Genomic DNA, 21,657 nt, shown 5'->3' on the forward strand with positions numbered 1-21,657 from the left:
ACACATTTCATAACACGAGGAGAAAGCACGGGTTGGCTTCGGGCAGAATTTAGAAATGGAATAACTTTAATTTGATTATTCTGCATCCAGCGCTATTGTCTCCTCCCCCTTTCCCTTCTTTCTTGAGGGAGAGAAGTTGTAAACCTGAGCATAAGTGTGACGTATTTTTATAATGTGCTTAATGGCACAAACTGCTTGACAATCAGAACTTGTTCCTTGTAGCAAAACCTGTCAGCTCACCTATCCTCCTCCTGTGTTTCTTCAACAACACTAAATACTAGAAAATGAAGTTATAGCCTAGGATCCCGTTAGGACTTTTTTTTTCGTGCTTTTTCTGCCTATGTAGCTTTCAGGCTCCGGGAGCCGGGCTGGGGGTCGCCTCCTCCGGGACCCTCAAGGTGGGGCTGGGCCCGGAGTCTGGCTTAGCCGAGCCGCCTGCGTGCCGCCTGCCGTCGCCTGCGCCGCCGGGACCCCTCCTGGCCCGTCGTCCCTCTCCCCTGCCAGCCGGGCGCTCTCGACCGGGCTGGATAAGGTTACGCCGAGGCTTCCTTGGACGGAGGAAGGGAGGCGGGTCCGAGCCCGCGCCCCGGCCCGCGTGGGAGTCGCCACAGTTGGCAGCTCGGCCCGAGGGGCCACCTCCGGGCTGCGGGTCGGCGTGTGCGGGCGGCGGAGCGCAGCCCCGGGCCCGGCCCGCCATGGCGTGGGAGAGGCTACCGGGAAGGGGCTGCGGTGCCCTGCACCGCTGTCTGCTCGGCGCTGCTCTGCTGCTCGGCCTGCGGCTCTGCACGGAGCTGCGGCGCGCAGGGGCCCAGCCCCCGGCCCGCAGCGGCCTGCCGGGCCTGGCCCCCCGACCGCCTGAGCCGCCCCTACCGCCCGCGCCGGCCCAGCGGCGCGGTGCCAGCCGGAGGCAGGTGACGTACGTGCGCAGCGGGCGCCGAGCGCCGCCGGGGGGCGGCGGGAGCGGGACGCAGGAGCCGGGCTGCTGCCCTCTGCGCGGGCGTCCCCACCGTAAGGTCAGTTGCAAAAGATACAGTCTTGGGCCTTAGACCCGGATCCCCCTCCCGGTCCTCGCTACAGAGCCCTCATTCAATATTCAACCAGTATTTGCTGAGCGCCCACTGTGTGCCAGGCCCCCTGCTATGCGGGCATCCAGGAGGGAAGGACCAAGCCCTGCTCTCAAGGAGCTTATCTTTTGGGGAGGGAGGGCGTGAACGATTTACAAGGCCAGGAAAAGAAAGTTGTGGTTTTGTTGATGTTTTGTGCCCCTCCCCGTTTTCTCCTTGAGGCCTGGACAAAGCTGGGTGGGTATCCACTGTGAATTGCTTTTCCATTCTACCTTCGTCGCGGTGATGAAGATACACTTAGTCGAAATTTCCTTGAATTCCACCGCAGACTTTGGCAGGTTGTTGGGTGTGGGGTGAGAAGTCGAGCCCCCAGCACCACTTAATGGGAAGTTAATTGGAACTTGGAGGACTGTAGTAATAACCGGGGTTTTTCTTACAACACCAACAGTGTTGGTCTCACTCCCTCATTAACTTCTTGGCTCACACATTTAGTCGTTATCTTACTCAATTTTAACCTCTGATTGTTAAGCCTCTGGCCTCCTATCCACCTGTTGGAGCTCCATAATTTACTTGGTATTTGGGAGTGAAAAGATTAAGAACTGCAGGTATGAGCTTGCCTGGTCTTTATACCCATCAACCCTAACAACGTCCTTTGCCTTGCTTTCCCTCTTTTCTTTGAAACATCCTCCCTGCATCCCTCCAGCTTCCCCACCACCCCACTATTGGGAAGAAAGAAAAACTCTTCCTTGGACTCTGCTGCTTTCTTTAACTTCTACCTTACTTTTCAATATCATGTCCACCAATTTCTACTACTGTTTTCCTTTCCCTCACTTCCTCTCCAAGCCTTGCCCTCTGTCTTTCCACACCGCTGCTGTCCCTGTCTAGGCCATCAGTGTTTATCTTCCTGGATAAACATATATATATATATATATATATATCTGAAACGTCATTTCCTATGTAAAGTCCTAATTTGCTTTTCTAGAAGAATGTAGTCACTTCTTCATGATCCTAACGCACTTTCCATGATACCATGTTTTGTTAAAGGCTTTTCAACGCTCTTTTGCCAAGGGCTTACCAGGTCCCCAGTGCTGCTTCAGGTGCTGGGGACACAATATGAGCTCAGAGTCTAGTGGGGGAGGCACACAGCACAGACATCCAGTACTGTGACCATTGCTATACTTAAGGTCTTGAACTCTGCCTGGGGAGTCAAGAAAGGCTAACCCGGAGGGGACCTTTGACCTAGGATTTGATATTTCTTAGGAGTTCAGGTTTTTTTGTCCCTCTGGATGTCCTCAAATGTTCCATCCTTGGCACCTTCAATCCCACCTTGCACTTGCCCTTTCACATCTGCTCTCAGCCTCCGTTGTTTCCGTTTCACCTGTTCAAGAATCATTCTTAAATGATTAGTCTCAGTCTCCACTTCAGATAACAGAATCGATAACTGGAGCCTGTCCTACAAATGGAAAGGTTTGAAATGCATAGACTCAGAGGGCTACTGGAGAGTAAGTTCAAATCCACCTCCTTTAGGAGGCTGCTGTAGTGATTCCTGCAGGAGATAGTGGTGGCTTAGATAGGATGGTTGAAGTGGAGGTGTGAGAAGTGGTCCAATATTGGATATATTTTGCAGGAAGATGAGAAAGGAGTAGGTTTTTTTTCTTTGTTTGTTTGTTTAGTTTTGTGTTTTCGGTGGAGTGGATGGAAATCAGGAGTTTTGTTTTAAACATCTTGAATTTGAGATATCCTTTGGACATCCATGTGGAAATGTCAAATAGGCAGTTGGACATATGAGTCTGGAGGTGGAGGAAATGTCCAGGCTGAAGATAGAGGTGTGGGAGTCATCAGTGTACAAGTGGTCCTTTTAAAGCCATGAGACTGCAGGAGATCATCTGGGCAGTGAGGGTGGCTAACAAAGACAGAGATCTGAGTCTGAGCCCTGGGGCTCAGTTTTATTAAAATTAAATTAAAAAAAAAGAAATATTCATATGGCTGATTCACTTCACTGTACAGTAGAAAGTAACACAACACTGTAAAACAACTATACTTCTCCCCCCCAAAAAAGGAAATATTTGCATCGAACCTTACATGTTGTAAGCATTCAATAATGGTAGCTTTAATTTTCACTAATCTGTCCCAAGTCTTTAGCCTCAGCCATTTGCTAAATGTCCTTTGTTATAACCTATTTATATTCCTTTGGTTTACACTGATGCTTTTACCCCCATCCTTCTTTCCTATGATTCATGCCCTTTCCACCGTTGAACATTCAGGTCAAGGATCGTGGCCTGGAAACCTTTACTCATCATTCCTACTTCCTTGCTTATCTTTGCCAGTTTGGGAGACAACAGAAGTGCATTCTGATTTGTGAGTTGCTTTGTACCTGTTTTGACCTAATAATCTATTTCAGATTGAATGTTTTGTCTGCACAGTTGTTTGTGATGGAAAGGATCACATTTCCCAAAGTGACCCTTAGTAAATGCTTACTCCCAAGACACCAATGAGTAAAACAAATAAGAATCTTATTATTTCAACCTATGACGTATAACTCTAAGTGTCTTTGGTTAAAAATATATAAGAAAGAATTGAGTGAAAATAGCAATTAAAAATTACTATTTTTAAAGTATTGTTTTAGTTTTTAGCCTCTTAAAGAAAAAAAATTCCCTGGATTTTCTTTTCCCTAGCTACTTAGTTATTTATTTTCTTATTTTCAAGGTATACATTCTAAGCTTCCCAAATTCCTAGATAGTAGAAATCTTGAATTTATTTCATTTTTCCATTATTTCACAGTTGAATTAAAATGTTCCTCAAAACTGGAAAGACCAGTTATCTAATCTGTTCTCCCACTTCTGGGAACAGAGTGCAATGTCCCTTATCTCTCAGGGAACAAGTCTTGTTCCTTTTTAGCCTCCCATCAAGACAAGGTGTAATATAAACTGAATGCACAGTTAAATAATTGATATAATTAAAGTTTGGAAGCTATGTGTTAAACTCCTTGGATCCTATTTTATTTAAATTTTGTTTGTTGTGGATAATGATAAATAATGTTATTTAGGTTCTTGGTTACTTTGCCGTAGGCACCTACCAGATTGGTGAAGGAGAAAAAGTTCCATTCTATTTTGAGGATGGCTTTCTGGGTGGATGAGAACCTGCATGAAATAATTGGGTTGCTGAGTGTTTCTTGTCAACATGCTTCCTTTGCAGGTGTTAGAGGCTCAAAAATTTAGCAATTATATTGCCACTTTAATCATAGCTTATGCTTCTCTCAAAGAAAATAATCTATTATAAAAAAGAGAAGTGAAGTGTAGTTCCGGTATAATTCTTTTCCTCTTTTCTCATCCCCTTCTTTCACCAACCTAAGAAAGAAAGAAATAGCTCTAAATAGTAAATCTTCTTTCACATCAGGGGTTCTAATCTTACAGCATTATGAATTGAGGACAAATGAGACATGATGGATAAATAGTGTCTTATGTGATTACGACTCCCCTGGAACCCATATATTTTTGTATATTACAGAGGCTTTAAGCCTACAAATACCACTATAATTCTATTTCATTCCTTTCCTTTCTCTCTGTTTTCTGTCTGTGTTTCTTTATGGTTTTTCTTTCTTAAACAGACGTTTACTATGATTACATGGGTAAAGTTATTCTAGGGGGCGTTAATAGAGGACTAATGATGGTCTTCATGATTTATGCTTTTTTCTACAATCTTGGGTAGATGTTTCTTTTACACGTTGGCAATCCACCTAAAAGACAGCAGCAAAATATATGTCTCATATGCACAGGAGAAGTACTGTTGACAAAATAATTAATCAGTGGTCTATCTAAGAAAGAAATGGAAAATTTTATTTGAGCCAAACTGAGGATTATAACCCAGGAGACAGTCTCTCAGAGAGCTCTGAGAACTGTTCCAAAGAGGTAAAGGGAGAGGCCAGGATATAAGTGATTTTAGAGAAGGGCTAAGTGCAATCAAGCACACAACTTGGTGAAGGGTTACTATTATTCGTAAGGAACAGATATCTTAGTTAATGGTTTTAGTGCTTTTCTAAGTATGGGAAGATGAAAGAAACTGTGTTCATGAATTTTCTCCTGAAAATATCTATCTGAAGGCCTATTCTGCCGGTTTTCTCAGAGCACAGTGCCTCATCCTGATTTTGCCCAGAATTCCTTTCTCAGGGTGTATTGTAGGTCAGTGACTGCAGTGGCTAATAACTTGATTCTTGTAGAACTAGATGGTGGGCAACATTGTTTATTTTACAATCCCCTCCCTTTTGGTCTTAATTTTGACCTAAGTTTGGGAGGCATTTCATGATCAATTTGTCTCACAGCACTAGGAATGCGCATTCCCAGGTCAGTCAGGGATTTCATTGATAGGCTATTCAACATGCTGTTACTAGAGTAGGCCCTGTTAACAATAGTCAAAAGCCTCTGGACTACTTGTCTTACTAATCTGTTATAGTCTAGGAAATGCTTGCCTGTTGTTGCTTTTTCTTATATCTAGAGTTACACTATTACAATCTGTGATCTTACAGGACTATATATTTGGGCATTTGTTTCAAGTTGCCTCATCATCATTCATTTTATTGGAGGCTCCATCACACATTTGGCAGTACAAGAAACAATTATCTTGTAAAATAGGCGGACTACAAGTAATATAGCTAGTAACATTAATAAGGTCCTAAGTAAGTATTTAAGCTAAGAATTTACATTAGTTGAGGCCCAATATCTCCCCAGGTCATCTGACCCAGTCTGTTCTGTACCAGTTGCTATCTTTTAGGGAAATGATATATTAACATTGTACATAAAGTTCACCAAAAAGTCTGCATGTATAAGGTGAGTGGTGGGTCATCGTGACCTTTTACAGGATTGAGAAAGGAAGTTTAACTTCTAAGGAATTACATGGCTGGCTCCAGAAGAAGAAAAATTGATCTTTATGGTTAAGCGGGTATTTCTGCCATTGGGGTGGTCTGGTTAATGTATAATGCAGATGCACAGTGCACACTGGAAGGAAAGGAGGAGGTCCAAACAGGCAGAGAAAAGAATCTTATGTTTAAATTTTTCTCGTATTGCCTTAAAATATGAATTTTGTTTCATTAGTATTCATACAGGAGACAAGCTTCCTGAAGAAATTTTCTTCTCTCTTATCGGATGTATTTTGCTTGACATTTAATATGTTGGGTAGAAAAGTGACTTCTGAGTCACAGGCCTACAGAACCCAGCAATGTGCTGGCTTGGTTTGTTAGTTACAGATCCTTTGGGACAATGTGTCAGGGGAAAAAAAGTGCTGTTTCCTCTTCTCCTGAAAAACCATATGGCAAAAGTTAGTCTTTCTTCATCACTTCTTGTTATCCTCTTAGTTTTCTAATTCCATGATGGTCATCAAGAAGGAGGAAAAATGGCATAGTATGCCCCTTGATATATCCAACTGCCTTAAACATTATTCTTCTTTACAAAATACTTGAAGGTAGGTTTGAATTGCTTGTAAAATATGGCCCAGCAGTAGTTTCCAGCTACTTAGGTTTCTGCTGTATCCCTACACTTCTGTCCTTCAAGAACAACATTCATTAATCCTCTCACATTGTCCTCAGGAGGCAAAGCATTTTCATTTTAAGCAGTCGTTGAGGGTAATTGAATGTGCTCCAGCAATATGTGGGTGTGAAAGAGCAGTTGCTTAGTTTCGCAAAGAAAAGCAGGTTCTGATGAAAACTTTGATGTGCTGTAGGTGGAGAATAGGCTTCTGCACTCCTTCCAAACCCCGCAGTTCCTCAGAGAGCATTCTGTGGGCAAAGAAACTGCTAATGGAGGCCCCACTGTTTTCAACAATTGGTGGTGGAGATTTTAGGTTTTTTTGTGTGCAATTTGTCCAGTTCATTTTCTCCAAGGAACAGAAAGCCTTATTGGTTTTCTCGAATTGGATTTCATTTTTGGTCTGTGAAGAGAATCAGAGCTGTGTAGTTAAACTGGAGACTGTTAAGAGTGGTAGACATTTGATTTTTTTCCATCTGTGTTATGACACCTTTGGAGTCCTTATAAGGAGTTTGGCTCTTTATTCTGTGATTCATAGAAAGTAACAGGTGCCTGCTTCATTTACCATGAGATGCTAGCGTTGATAAGCTTCTCTAAAAGCAGCCCCTGAGTCCTCTTAGATACCTCACATCAATCCCATTAATGACCTATAGAGTTTTCTGCTAAAACAGGGTGGGAAAATTTGCTGTCCAAGAAGCATTTTTATTCTGCTCGAATGACTGAAACAAAATTGAGTTTTAGCCTTCTAGTCTAGGACCACATGTAATTTAAACTAATAGCAAGGTGGCTTGTTAGTTTATGGCTCAGGGTGGTAAATTGGACCCGTGAAGAATTTTGTTTGAGCCACACGGTGTTTTTAAGTATCTAAACATAAATATCTTCAGATATGACATATAGTGTCCAGTGGAGTCCAGTTCAGCACTGTCTCCCTTTATATTATCTGTCTGATCTGTGAAGGCATTTGAAGTTTCAACCTCTGAGCCAGATGTCAAAATTTGCAATTGTCCAGATGAATGGATAAAAAAGATGTGGAACGTATATTCCATGGAATATTACTCAGCCATAAAAAGAAATGAAAGTGAGTTATTTGCAGTGAGGTGGATGGACCTAGAGACTGTCATATAGAGTGAAGTAAGTCAGCAAGAGAAAAACAAATACCATGTGCTAACACGTATATATGGAATCTAAAAAAAAAAAAGGTTCTGAAGAACCTAGGGGCAGGACAGGAATAAAGACGCAGACATCGAGAATGGACTTGAGCACACGGGGAGGGGAAGGGTAAGCTGGGATGAAGTGAGAGTGGCATGGACATGTACACTACCAAACGTAAAATAGATAGCTAGTGGGAAGCAGCCGCATAGCACAGGGAGATCAGCTCGGTGCTTTGTGACCACCTAGAGGGTTGGGATAGGGAGAGTGGGAGGGAGATGCAAGAGGGAGGAGATATGGGGATATATCTATATGTATAGCTGATTCACCTTGTTATAAAGCAGAAACTAACACACCATTGTAAAGCAATTATATTCCAATAAAGATGTAAAAAAATAAAACTATTATTTAAAAAAAATTTGCAATTGTTTTTCCTAAAAAGTGACAAGCGAGGTTAATGCTGCTAAGCTCAATGGTAGCATGGCACATAAATACTTAAATACACAGAAGCTGAAGGTCTTTTAAGTCATTCCTAGTCAAGAGAGTTGAGTTACCTAAGGCTAGAGTTGGCTATTGGGGAGAGTAAGATTATAGGGGAGTGTACTTAGTTAATACAATATTCTTTTGATTATAAACAAGAAAGATGGACTCTGGCCTAGCTTAAGCAAAAAAAAAAAAAAAAAAAGAATTAAATAAATGTATAGAAACTTTGGAATTTACCACTGAATTGGAGGAAGAGTTAAATGATCATACTGTTGAGGAGAGAAAGAATAGGTTACTCTAGAATTCCCAGCTTTCCTTGGGCTTCTCCCTCCAGGTCCACCACAGTAAGACTCACCTCCCTCAACTCCTGGGTTTGGTCTCTTAGATACTCACCTTGGGTCAGCCAGCACTAACCACAGGCCACAAATAGCCCAGCAGCCCCTGTCCCTGTGCAGGGAGCCATTTTTAGAGAAAGGAGAGACTTTCTGAGCACCTGGAAATAGAGTGTAGGTCTTTTTTAAAAATAATAATCTCGGAGCTTAGCCTCTGTGCCTCTGTGTGTGTGTATTTCTTTATTGGTTAACTGTTTCTCTATTTAAAACTGTTAAAGATAGCCTTACTTCCAAGTAGCACTCAGCAATAAGTTGGTACCTTGTGCATACTTCTGATTTTTTATTCAGTTTGGTATATATACACAAGATCTATACTTAGGCAATATATATTTTTTTGGCCGTGCCACGTGGCATGTGGGATCTTAGTTCCCCAACCAGGGATCAAACCGGCGCCCCCTGCATTGTAAGCAGAGTCTTAACCACTGGACCACCAGTAAAACGTTATTTGTGAGGACTTTTGTGGAGAAGGTAAATATAATCAGTATTCATCCCGTGATCCCCATTAGGGTTCTCAAACCAAAGTTATTAGAATTTTATGTTCTTTGATTTTTTGTCTGTCAGTTCAGAAAGTTACTTTGCAAAAAAGATCTGAAAAATTCTTCAGAGCATCTGAATATTTATAGCCCTTTTTGCAACTGGTTGGTTTGGGATTCTTTAACATATGATTACTTCTGTATCAGGACTCTCTAGGTTGCAAGTGACAGAACCCAACTGAAACTAGTAAAAACGGATTCATCGGAAGGGTACTAGGGTAGAACTGAAGAAAGAGCTGCAGAAACCAGGACAGCTCTCGGAACTTGATTATGGACTAAAATGAGTATTGAGTACGTTAGTTATCCGTATTACCCATTACCAAAGGTGTAATGGGTATTTATCATTCTTTTTTGGCCACACCTTTGGATTCCCTTCCTGTGTTTGAGGAATTCTCCACCTTTCTAAGAAAAAGGTAAAAAATAAATTTCCTTGGCCCTAAAGGGCATTCTTGTGACCTGGGCTTTACCATTCACATACACCCGCGTGAGAGTTTGGATTGTACTTCAGAGATTTGAAGAAGCAAGCTTCAGCACAAGGATCACAGAGCTCCAGGTTCTAGCAGAGGCATCCAGTGCCTAGGGTGGTGAAATGAGCCATGGAGTCTGTGCCCAGTGGTGCGGTAGTGCGGTCTACACTGGTGTCCACGGTGGTGTTCCTCCTGCCCTTGAGATTCTGTAAGCTAATAAATCTTTAATTAATTCCTTTTCTACTTAACTAGCCAGAGTGGTTTCTGTTGTTTACAACCAAGAACCTTGGCAGATCAATAAATTAGAGTTGGCAGTTGGGAAGGTTACAGCTGTAGCTTTCCCTCTTCAATTTTGCTTGCTCTATTTAATTCAGATTTTGGAACATGATGATTGGGGTCCAAGTGAACTATGGGCTAAGGGACCTTTCCCTGACAAGATAATAACATTTAGCACCAGATACTAAATCATACAAATCTGCTGACTTATCACTAGAAACACCAAGCCCTTTTTCACGGCACCATTTGTCTAGGGTATCGGGCAGGGGAGGCCAGTTTATGCTGTGATCACAGACAACCCTCAAATCTCAGGGCGCTTACCAACAAAGGTTTGTCTTGCTTATGCTGCGTATCCATTGCTGGTTGGCAGGAGTGGGGTGCTGCTCTATGCTGTCTTCATCCTCTCTCTGGACCCCAGTCTGGAACATTGCCTGTCACCTCGGCCGAGCAGTGAGTGCTCTAGAGAGTCTTGCGTGGCATTGTTAAATGCCCTGACCAGAAGCCAGATATAACACTCCTGCTCACAATCCAATGACCAGAGCTGTTTGCTGGGCCTTACCCAGTGCAGGAGGCCAGGGGTCTGCCATGTGCTCAGAAGTCAGAGACAGGAACTGTTTGGTGAGCAGCACTTACGGTCACCACACTATGGTAACACTTCAATCATCCGTATCTAAATGGACATCGTCTAGGTCATGTTTCATGCTTGCCATTTCCAGTGCCTCGCTGAATCTGCACATTTGGCAGTATTGAATAAAGCATGCGAGGCTCTTTTCAGGGGATGTAGATCTAAAATGAAGCAGACATCTGAATTTAGCAGAACAGTGAAATAAAACAAGACGCGATTTACATCTTATAAACAGTGCTGTGGCATGTCCTGGAGTTTGTTAAGTACAGTGATTCTCGTTGACGTGTTTATGTTAGATTCTTTGTGCAGAGCAATGATGGGATGATGGTCTGCAGTTCTGTGGAGAAAAAGGGCAAGTTATTTGAATAAATAAAGCCATGAGTGTAAATGAACCGAAGGCCTCTGGTGAGATGAATCAAACTCCATGTTTAAATGCATCTTCATGGCAATCGCTTACTCATTTTTAGTTAGAGCAAGCTGAAAGACTTCCAAGCTTGTTTTCAGAATCTGGCCACAAATCAGAGGCAGTATTCAGGTTGTATAGTGTTTGCTATTGCGCACAATGACAACAGTATTTTTAGTTTATTTTCCATCTACTTTGAGTGCAGCACAACAAATCAATTTAAAATCCTAATTAGGGCTTCCCTGGTGGTGCAGTGGTTGAGAGTCCGCCTGCCGATGCAAGGGACGCGGGTTCGTGACCCGGTCTGGGAAGATCCCATATGCTGCGGAGCTGCTGGGCCAGTGAGCCATGGCCGCTGGGCCTGCGCATCCGGAGTCTGTGCTCCGCAACGGGAGAGGTCACGGCAGCGAGAGGCCCGTGTACAGCAAAAAAAAAAAAAAAAAAAAAAAAAAACCCTAATTAGCAAAACACATGCCCATTGAGTGCAGAAGGATTCAGTCACATATGGAAGGAGACCTCTTCTTTCAGCAATTTTTGGGGTAGAATATAGAGAAGCCAAGTAACGCTTGAGATCCTAGGAGACTTATTTACTTGTATTTGCAAATGTCATGAAAACACTTCATTATGATGCATCCTCACCTCTAAGATGGGCTCGTAATTTTACACTTGAGGTCAGAAGTTTAAATTCTGCTCCCCTACTTACTGGATGTGGACAAGTGGCATACCCTGTCTGAACTTTAGTTTCCTCCTCTGTAAAAATGTAGTAGTACTTAACTCATGAAGGTTAAAGGAGAGTGAGTAGGTGAAAACACCTGGCCTATGGAAATAGTCCTGTAAATGAAGATTGTCTCTGTTCAGCCTCGTATTGCTGGCTGTGACACTAGCCCCTGAATCTCAAAAAGGTATAGGCACGTGTGTCTGTGTGGTGTAAAGCACAATATTCATTGGAATTTTTAATACTTCTTTTATTATTCTTGAAATTTAAAGCATATATAATATCCTGAGCCATCAGAGGTGCTGGAATATTTTTAATCTTAAATAAAAGCTAAAGTAAATATTAAATTTTTGTTAGCATTTTTATTATAAACTTATTCCTCATGTAACTCATTTATTATAAAATTGTTAAGACTTACTTTTTCATATAAGTTTGTGATTTTTTTCTCTTAAATCCAGTTACAAATATCTTTTACAACATTGCTCTGTTAAATAATTTTCGTCCATGTTAGGGTTGACTGTATAAAATGTGTTTCCAAGCTTTCAAAATACAATTTTCACTCAAAAGAATGTTTACAAATCTCCTATTAACTGCCGCTTACTGTAACTCTGCTGCTTCTTTAGTTCAGGAGGGGCCACTGGAGTAATTGTGGGTGAAAGAGCTAATTGCTAAACTGTTTTTCTGGTTCTGTCTTCCACATTTTAGTCTAATAATTAAGTGCGTATTATTCTACTTGGTACTTTGTATGCATTTTATTATTTTTATTTATTTATTTTTTTGCGGTACGTGGGCCTCTCACTGTTGTGGCCTCTCCCGTTGCGGAGCACAGGCTCCAGACACGCAGGCTCAGCAGCCATGGCTCACGGGCCCAGCCTCTCCGCGGCATGTGGGATCTTCCCGGACCGGGGCATGAACCCGTGTCCCCTGCATCGGCAGGCGGACTCTCAACCACTGCACCACCAGGGAAGCCCAATGCTAGTATTCTTTCACTCAATTCTCACAAAAAATCTGCAAGGTAGGAATTGTCCTTATTTTTCAGATGAGGGAGCTGAGGCTAGAGACATTAATAAATGTTGAGTAAGACATAACTAAAAGGGATGGGATGAAGGTTTAAACTCACAATCCGTGACTCTTTCAATTTGCCCAATGAAATGGGCAGCTAACAACCAAGTCTCACGTCAGATAGATCATTTACCAGCTGAAAATTAAAATCTTCATGTAAACAAAAGACACCACAGAGTTAAAAGGCAAGTCATAGGCTGGGAGAGGCACAAATAAAGGATTAATATTTCAAAGTTTAAAAAAACCCAACAAAACAATAAGAAAAAAGATAAACAACTGAACAGTAAAACAAACAGGGCATTAACTAGGAGTTAACAGAAGAGGGAACCTGGAAGACATACATATATAACACATATATAACTATCAAATAACAATATAATATAATTATAATATGGAAAGAGAGAGTGTGAGTGCACAGAGATGATAAATCCTACCAATAAGCAGAATAAGCAAATCAAAACACAGTGGGATTATTTTCACCCCCAGTCATATTGGAACAGTGCAAAATGTCTGATAAAACAAAGATTGATAAGAATGTCGAGGAAAAGGAACTCCTTACTAAACTACTTTATCCAAAGTAGCTCCCTATCCCAGTTGCTCTTCTAATACCTTCTCTTATTTTCTCTATGGCATTCCCACTCTCTGATATTTTTTCCTTCTCTAATTCTTGTTTGCAGTTTCATCTCCTATGAAGGTAGGGGCTCATCTGTTCTGCTCACCACTCTATCCCCAGAGACTATGATAGCATTAGCACAAAGCAGGTGCTTAGTAAATAGGGCTGAAAAACGGTTATTTCAATCCGCTGGGGTACTAGACCAATGTGTTTGAGGAACATTTGGATCTTTCAAGAGCTTTTCTAAAGCCCCCTCCAGATCTCTTAATTTCTCAGTCAGGGTTTTACACCACAGACTCTTGGAACAGAGCTCCCAGTCTTGACTTTGCTTCAGACAACAGTGACTATACTACAGAGATTTGAAGCCACATCCAGCCTGTACCTGTTTTTGTATGGCCCATGAGTAAAGAATGGTTTTTATAAGATAAACATTTTCAGTTGACTTGATGTTAGGAAACACTGACTTTGAACCCCAATGAAGCAAAATACTATCCAAAAGTAATATAGTATATCTATGTTACAAAACATTCTGCACAATTTTTATTATATGTTGAATTTTATCAATAAAAATGTAGAAATTTATCTTCTCTCTTATTATGTAAGAATCTACTTAATATCCTTGATTTTGCCTCTTGGCTCCGCAAGGTCTAAAATATTTACTATTTGACTCTTTACAGAAAACATTTGCCAACCCCTGCTGTGGAAATAGCCTCAGGGCAACCTACACTTGCCTCAGTCGAGTCCACCAGACTCTTGTGCTAGAGTTTTGCCATCCTCAACATGAGAAGAATGGTCCTAGCTTCCAACAGGGATACTGAGAATATGTTTTGGTCCTCTGTAACCATTCATGGGAATGTCATCATAGTTATCCAAGGTCTTTGTTTTGAGACCACTGCCATGCAGTGAATGTTAAAATGGTTTAAATCCTGGTGTTTGCTTACTACTGCCTGTTACCCACCTTTTCTAACACACATGTAGATTTGTTGAGATTATATTGTGACAGTCAGATGACCATATTTTTTCCAGCTTCTGGGTTCACTCTTTGTTTAATACTTAAAATGGTTTGAGCCGTGTGCTGTGAGAGGTCCAGTACCTTTCCTCCCCTCAATGTTCTGATAATATCTGGGGCTTACATTTTCTGATCACTCTCCTAGCTAAGTGTTTTACCTCTGGCCACTGCTGTCTCCTCTCTGTTCTGCTCTGCCCACTTCTTTTATCCCCCAGAATGATGCAGGCATTAGTGAAGGTCTTAGGGTAATAGAGATGTCAGTGAAGTTCCAAACAAATTCAACTTAAAATTGATTAAAGATTTCTTGCCCATTGGGAATTTCTTACTGGCTGTCTTTTCTTCTTAGGCTCCTATACCATCGATCCTGCCTTCTCTTATCTACACATCAATCCCTTTCTTCCATTTTTCAAGCCTTCAGACCATCACTTCCCATCCTATTCTCTTGAACTTACAGCAAACAAATCCCAAATGCATGTCATTTTCTTACTCAGGCAGTTTAGTTTTCTCCTCTCCTTCCAGGCCTGGCATAGAGATGAATTATACCACTCTGGCAGGAAAGCAGAATTGGTTGCAATCAGTGTTTGTTTTAAAAAATCATGTTTCCTGGGCTTCCCTGGTGGCGCAGTGGTTGAGAGTCCACCTGCTGATGCAGGGGACACGAGTTTGTGCCCCAGTCCAGGAAGATCCCACATGCCGCGGAGAGGCTGGGCCTGTGAGCCATGGCCTCTGAGCCTGCACGTCCGGAGCCTGTGCTCCACAACGAGAGAGGCCACAACAGTGAGATGCCCGCATACCGCAAACCAACAGCAACAACAACAACAAAAATCATGTTTCCTACATCCTCTCTACTATTAGACAGTCTGTATAATGTGCTCAGCACAGTGCCTTGGATGTATGTAGTAAGCACTCATTACCTGTTGATTGTGCCAGCTTATGTCCAGTGCTGGTCCCCTCATCCTGGCTGTGGCTACTGCTGTTTTGTGATATAGGGGAAATATATTACTAGTGACATTTTGGGAACAGTAATATGTTGCTTCATGCAGAACTTCCTTTTTCCTTCATACGTGTCTTCATTACTTCCTTTGGCTTTTGGGGTCCCTGGTGAACTATATTTCCTTCTGTCTGCCATGGAAATTAGTTTACATAGAGGGTGCTAACTTGAACTTTAGGGTTCAAGAGTGCCTAGAAATGGCACACCTAGGAACATACCCAAGAGAATTGAAAACATGTTTGCACAAAACTTGTTTGAATAGTATAAATGAATGTTTACAGCAGCACTATTCATAATAGCCATAAGTTGGAAACAACCCAGATTTCCATTAAATGATGAATGCATTCACAAAATGTGGTATATCTGTATGGTGGAATATTATTCACCTATAAAAAGCATGAAGTCCTGATACATGCTATGATGTGGATGAACCTTGAAAACATGATAAGTGAGAGAAAAAAGTCACAAAAGGCCACATGTTGCATCACTCCATTTTAATGAAATAACCAGAATAGGCCAATCTATAGAGACAGGAGTAGATTAGTGTTTGCTAAGGGGCTGGGGGAAGAGGGGAATGTGAAATGGCTGCTACTGGAAATGGTTTTTTTTTGCGGTGATGAAAATATTATGGAATTAGTGGTGATGGTTGCCTAATCCATGTATATGTTTAAAAGCCACTTAATTGTTCACTTAAAAATGGTAAATTTTAGGGTGTGTGAATTATATCTCAGTTAAAAAAAATTCTCAGAAGCCCATGGAATAAATGGCAGGTGTGAAACCACATGCTTTGCTCTGTCTGGATAAAGGTAAATTAACTGTGAGAGAGCCCTGGGACCCCAGCCTGATGGTGCTCACTAATTGGCATGGGTGTGCTCAACAGAAGGGCAGAGTCCACATGCTTGCTTCTCTAGGAAGTACCTGGCTTGGCCTCTCAGGAGTGGTCACTTGGCTACTGGTGAACTGCATGGTGCTCACTCTCCCATCAGCTCCCCAGGCGTGGCAGACGCATTGCAGAATCAGACACAAGCAGCCGTACATTAGGAATCCAGGAGCCGGCTGTTTGCCAGATAAGGGGGAAGCTGAAGCTGCCATCACTGTGAGCTTGCTGGCCTCCTAGTGCATCAGTTTTTTTGTGCAGAGCTCTGACCCAGAGCACCAGGGGTTTGTCAAAAGAGGTGGCCGAGCACGGGTCAGCCCACTGCACCTCTTCTAGGAGTGAGTTCTTCTGCTTAGGACTTCAGTTACCTTGGCTCTTTCTTTTTCTCACTTTCACCCACAGGACCCTTGTCACCTCATTCATAATGACTTGTGTGCAGGGAGCATCTTATACATTTTGGAGGGCATTTGTGTTAAAGGGAACAGCAGTTATACCAATACCTTGCTTTTATACAACTCTCCCCACCTTCCAAAGGCTTGCTCTGATGTTACCCCAAGTGGCTCTCATAGTAGCTTTATAAGTGAGATGGCTGTTATTTCCATCCCACCAAGAAAGAATCTGTTTAAATAATTAGTTCAAGGTAAATAGAGATTATAACCCAAGTTGGCTGAGGTCACATTTAGTATTGTTTCTACTGTATACTATGGCTACCTCCATGCTGAAGTCTGGATCTCAGAAAAATAGTTGACTATTGTAGATGTTAAGTTTGATACAAAGACTTCTTAGATATTTTCCAAGTCAAATAATGTATTTTAACTTTTTTTTTTTCTTTTTGCGGTACACGGGCCTCTCACTGTTGTGGCCTCTCCCATTGCGGAGCACAGGCTCCGGACACGCAGGCTCAGCGGCCATGGCTCTCGGGCCCAGCTGCTCCGCGGCATGTGGAATCTTCCCGGACCCGGGCACGAACCCATGTCCCCTGCATCGGCAGGCGGACTCTCAACCACCGCGCCACCAGGGAAGCCCCAAATAATGTATTTTAAAGCTTACTTTTAGCTATTTTATCAGGTTGGAATTTTCAAGCATGCCTTACATTACTTAAGAACAAATTTGAACTGATTATATAATTATGATAGGTCATGTTCTTTTGAATAGTGAATATTCATTTTGTACAGAAATAGTAAAAAATGGCTTATTTAACTAATGTGCACTTAGAGGACATTAACCTCAGTCAGGAGCAGACAGCTCCTGAGTTTTGAAACTGAGTTTTGAAACTGAAGTGCTTGAATTTCTTTGGGTACCCTGGATACAGAGAATTGTTTTGGAAAATCTGAGTGCCTAGGCCTTCCTCCTGGACAGAGAATGTTCTTACTTATAAAAGCAAACCACCAGCACAGATCGGAGCCTGTTTAACACATACAACATTGTATCCTTCCTTGTTATGAGTACTATCTCTATGTATAATTTGTTATTTTAAAAATATAGGCAAGCCAGGATGCTGATAATTAAAATAAAGGCACATATGTTTGGTCAAGTCATTAACCTAATAGGAAGAACAGAGCAAAAGTTCTCTTAAGATTTTAAAAAAAGTTTCAGTAACAAAACCATACAAGAGTGGGAGAGGACTTCCCTGGTGGCGCAGTGGTTGAGAGTCCGCCTGCTGATGCAGGGGACAGGGGTTCGTGCCCGGTCCAGGAAGATCCCACATGCCGCGGAGCGGCTAGGCCCGTGAGCCATGGCTACTGAGCCTGCGCGTCTGGAGCCTGTGCTCCACAACGGGAGAGGCCACAACAGTGAGAGGCCTGCATACCGCAAAAAAAAAAAAAAAAAAAAAAAAGAGTGGGAGAAGTGGAGTAAGGGAAATTGGAAATTTAATTTTCTGTGTCTTTTATTGGAGGAGTTCTTAGATTATAGTTATTTTGAAGCCAAAAATTTTCAATTTAAAAATAGAAGTGAAGAAATAGGAACAGATTGGAGTTTGGAGGAAAAAAAATTAGAGCAAAAAAGAGAAATATAACAGGAAGGCTCTGTACAGGGAATGCTTGTCTTCAGCTTCTCAGATTTCCTCAGGATTGTGTAGACAACTAGTGAGGTGAAGACTAGAATCAAGTTCAGAACAATGAGTCTTCACAATTTTTGAGTTATGAAAATTTGATGAAAACAATTAGATGAAAGCTATGGATAAGCATTCCAGAATACTGAACATCTGTTTGCATACACATTTGTTTACAGTTGATTTCAGGGGGTTCATGGGCCTCACAAAAATTCTTCTTTTGAGAGTGGATCAGAATCATTCATGGCGTTTTCAGAATACAAATGCCTCAGCCTCCCATACCCCAGACCTCCTCCCTGAGGGAGGTGTGAGTGCTGGGTTAAGACAGGTTCCATTATGGTTGGGACGGTTGATTCCTAAAGTTGGGATAAATGTTTCAATAACTAGTGTTCGTCTCTAACTGAGGGGTGCCCCCGTGTGATGGGCTTTTGTCTGCTGGAATCATCTCACTGCTGGCTGGGCTGAGCTTCCTCAGAAGGTGGAACTCGGAGTCCTGGTTAACAGCCTGTAGAGTCGGGACCAGCCCAGGTGAGGCCTGGTGTTGAGATATGGTGCTGAGAGGTATTACCAATCCTACTGATGGCCTCTTCTGCTCTCCGGGGTCTCAGGCTACACCTTGAAGAAGAGCCAGGTTTTGTTTTCAGAATAGCAGCCAATGGTTCCTCCCTGGTATTGATTTTTATGTTTTTTCATTTGTAAATAAGTGCATGTTCCATGCTGTTAAAATATTGAATGCTAAAAAAAATTTTTAAGGCAGAAAAATTCATAGCCTCTTGAGAAGCTTATGTTTATTATGTTATGGGTCATCTCTTCCAGTCTTCTGCCTTGTTTACAGTCCTGCTTTATGTTTATATTTCTCTAGCTATTCACCATCGTTAGTCCAGCATCTAAGCTAATTGGTAACGTTGCACTCTCTAACTATGCACTTATGGAATCTCTAAAACGATATAATTAGCAAGTGGGCCCATATCCATAGTCACCAGTTCACAGTAATTGGTTAGTTACATAGAAGGTGGTTAAAATAGAGAATCCCCAAAAGTATACACACAGCTTATTTTAACTTAAAACATATGCAAGTGCATTCTTTTGCCAGTCTTTTGTTCTGAGTATGAGCCCCTGCTGGAGTTCTGGTCTCTTGCAAAAACCCATGAACTGCATAACCCACCATTTTCAGTTTTGGTTTCTTTAAAGTAGAGCAAGAATTTGACACTTGTGAAGCAATCTGAGTGCCGAACATCTCTAGATTTTAGTGATTTTGTTATTCTCTTTTACAGTTACTTCACCCATGCCTAACCCGCAACAGTATTTAAAAAGAGCACCTAGCTTTTCTCGACTTGGTTTTTATAGAAAAGAGAACCCGTTTTCTTTCTGTGCACAATTTCATCATTTTACCTAAATTTTAATTAAATTATATAATTTCAGTAACTTGTACAACTGATATAAACTGGTTTGGGAACAAATCAAATGACTCCTGGTAAAAATATGACTAAACTGGTAGCAGCAGGAGTACACAGGTAGAGTAAATACTGACAACAAAGAGTAGCCCCCTCTCGCCGCAACTAGAGAAAGCCCACCCTCAGCAACAAAGACCCAACGCAGCCAAAAATAAATAAATTAATTAATTAATTTAAAAAAAGAGGATCTACACAGCATTGTTGTACAGATTGAATGATTAGAACTAGATCAGGGCAGTTATGAGCAGAAGGTCAATCTCTACAAGGCTCTGTGGAATCAACCTCCCATGGCAAACATAGTTTTCACCTTTACCTGAGCATTTAATTTTTCTGCATTTAACAAAATTTACAATAACAAATATTTATAGTTTCAAGGTTACATGCCAACAATCTTTAGAATTATGAAAAAAAACGTTCAATTTTATAGAAAAGCTCTGTGCTCTTGTTAACAAATAGATTTGGATAAAAGCTAACTGATTTCAAGATATAGAAGATGTACAGATTTAACTTAAATTTTATAACCAGTATATAAATATTAATTAACCTTTTAATCTATCAAAACAAATGTTAATTAAAAAAATTTTTTTTATATCCCCTCCCTCTTGCGTCTCCTTCCCACTCTCCCTATCCCACCCCTCTAGGTGGTCACAAAGCACCGAGCTGATCTCCCTGTGCTATGCGGCTGCTTCCCACTAGCTAGCTATTTCACATTTGGTAGTGTATATATGTCAGTGCCACTCTCTCACTTTGTCCCAGCTTACCCTTCTATCAAAACAATTGTTAATTTTTTTTACCTTCAGAATCTCTAAATTTTTTCTTTTGATTTAACAGAATTTTTTTTTTTTTTACATTGTATGATTCCATTTATGTGAAATGTCCAGAATGGGTAAAGCTCCAGAGATACAATGTAGATGGATGGTTGCCAGAGGTGGAGGAGGGGGAAGTGAAAGTATAGGCAATGTTATCATCTGTACCTTTATCCACCTTTGAGCCTGTGTCCTAGATCCCATTTCTAACTAGGCTGACAGTGTCACCTGTAGCCTCTTAGCTTCCCCACATCCCATAAATCCTAAGCTCTGATGACTCCACTTTCTTTGATTAATGGCTTTCAGGAAGGATTTTGCTTCTGCTGGATGGTGACAAATTGCGGGATGGACTGAGGTCACAAAACCTGTTTTCTCTTGTGGGTTCAGTGAGGTTTGAACCGAAGGGCCACAGAGTGGCAATATGGACAGTATATATGGACAATATAAAGGTGACAGTTAATAATGAATGAACAGACACTTAAAACTGAGAAACACATATATGCATACATACACACGTACACATATACATACATAAATAGTTGTGTGCAACCGATGGCTTATAGTCAGTGGGATATGACAGCCTCATCAGGAAACTGATGATACCCTTGAACCGTGGTGTGTGGTTTTTCTGGGGTCCTGAACCCCATTTTCCTCTTTCTGTCCCACCCACCCTCGGCTGTCCTACTCACGGCAGAGCACCTTGTCTTGCTTGCTACGTCCTTTTTCAAAGGAGGCTACCCAAGCATCATCCAGCGTGTCTGGTTGATTTCCAGGGATGGCTTTGTGTCCCATCTATGCATTGTGCCACATGCAGCTGCTGTTCCCCCTGTCAGCCTGTGGGGTGGCTATTGGATGCTGCAGCTCTGCATCTCAGATGTGGCCTCTGGGATGCATTCTTTTTGCCATGATCCCCATCTCCCTGCACTTGGTGATGCTGGATGACGCATTTTAATTCTTTTTGGTAATAAAAATCATGTCTTGTTTAGACTGTAGAACTGAAACACTTTCCCTGTGAAACTGCTCAGCAGCACTGAGCCTTGCCACTGACAGGCTTTCTGCTCAACATTGTGCCACAGAGCCTCTTTAGAGGTTCGGAGGCTGAGAGGCTAGGGAGGCATCTGCATGGACGTGACTGGCAGCCTCAGGATCACACTGAGGGAACCCATGGG

The 21,657-nt window shown here is 41.8% G+C and overlaps 1 protein-coding gene across 4 annotated transcripts in view; it reads left to right on the top strand.

Annotated features, from left to right (window-relative positions):
- Positions 1 to 239: 239 nt before the first annotated feature.
- Positions 240 to 21,657, top strand: part of METTL24 (methyltransferase like 24) — a 151,855-nt gene continuing 130,437 nt past the window's right edge. For all 4 annotated transcript variants that reach the window (XM_067702355.1, XM_067702354.1, XM_067702352.1 and 1 more), the window contains exon 1: positions 240 to 1,013. In XM_067702355.1, the coding sequence (XP_067558456.1) occupies positions 696 to 1,013 (318 nt within the window). In that variant the 5' untranslated portion in view covers positions 240 to 695. The remainder of the gene's footprint in view (positions 1,014 to 21,657) is intronic.

The sequence above is a fragment of the Pseudorca crassidens genome, chromosome 13 (assembly GCF_039906515.1).
Source record: "Pseudorca crassidens isolate mPseCra1 chromosome 13, mPseCra1.hap1, whole genome shotgun sequence".
NCBI lineage: Eukaryota > Metazoa > Chordata > Mammalia > Artiodactyla > Delphinidae > Pseudorca > Pseudorca crassidens.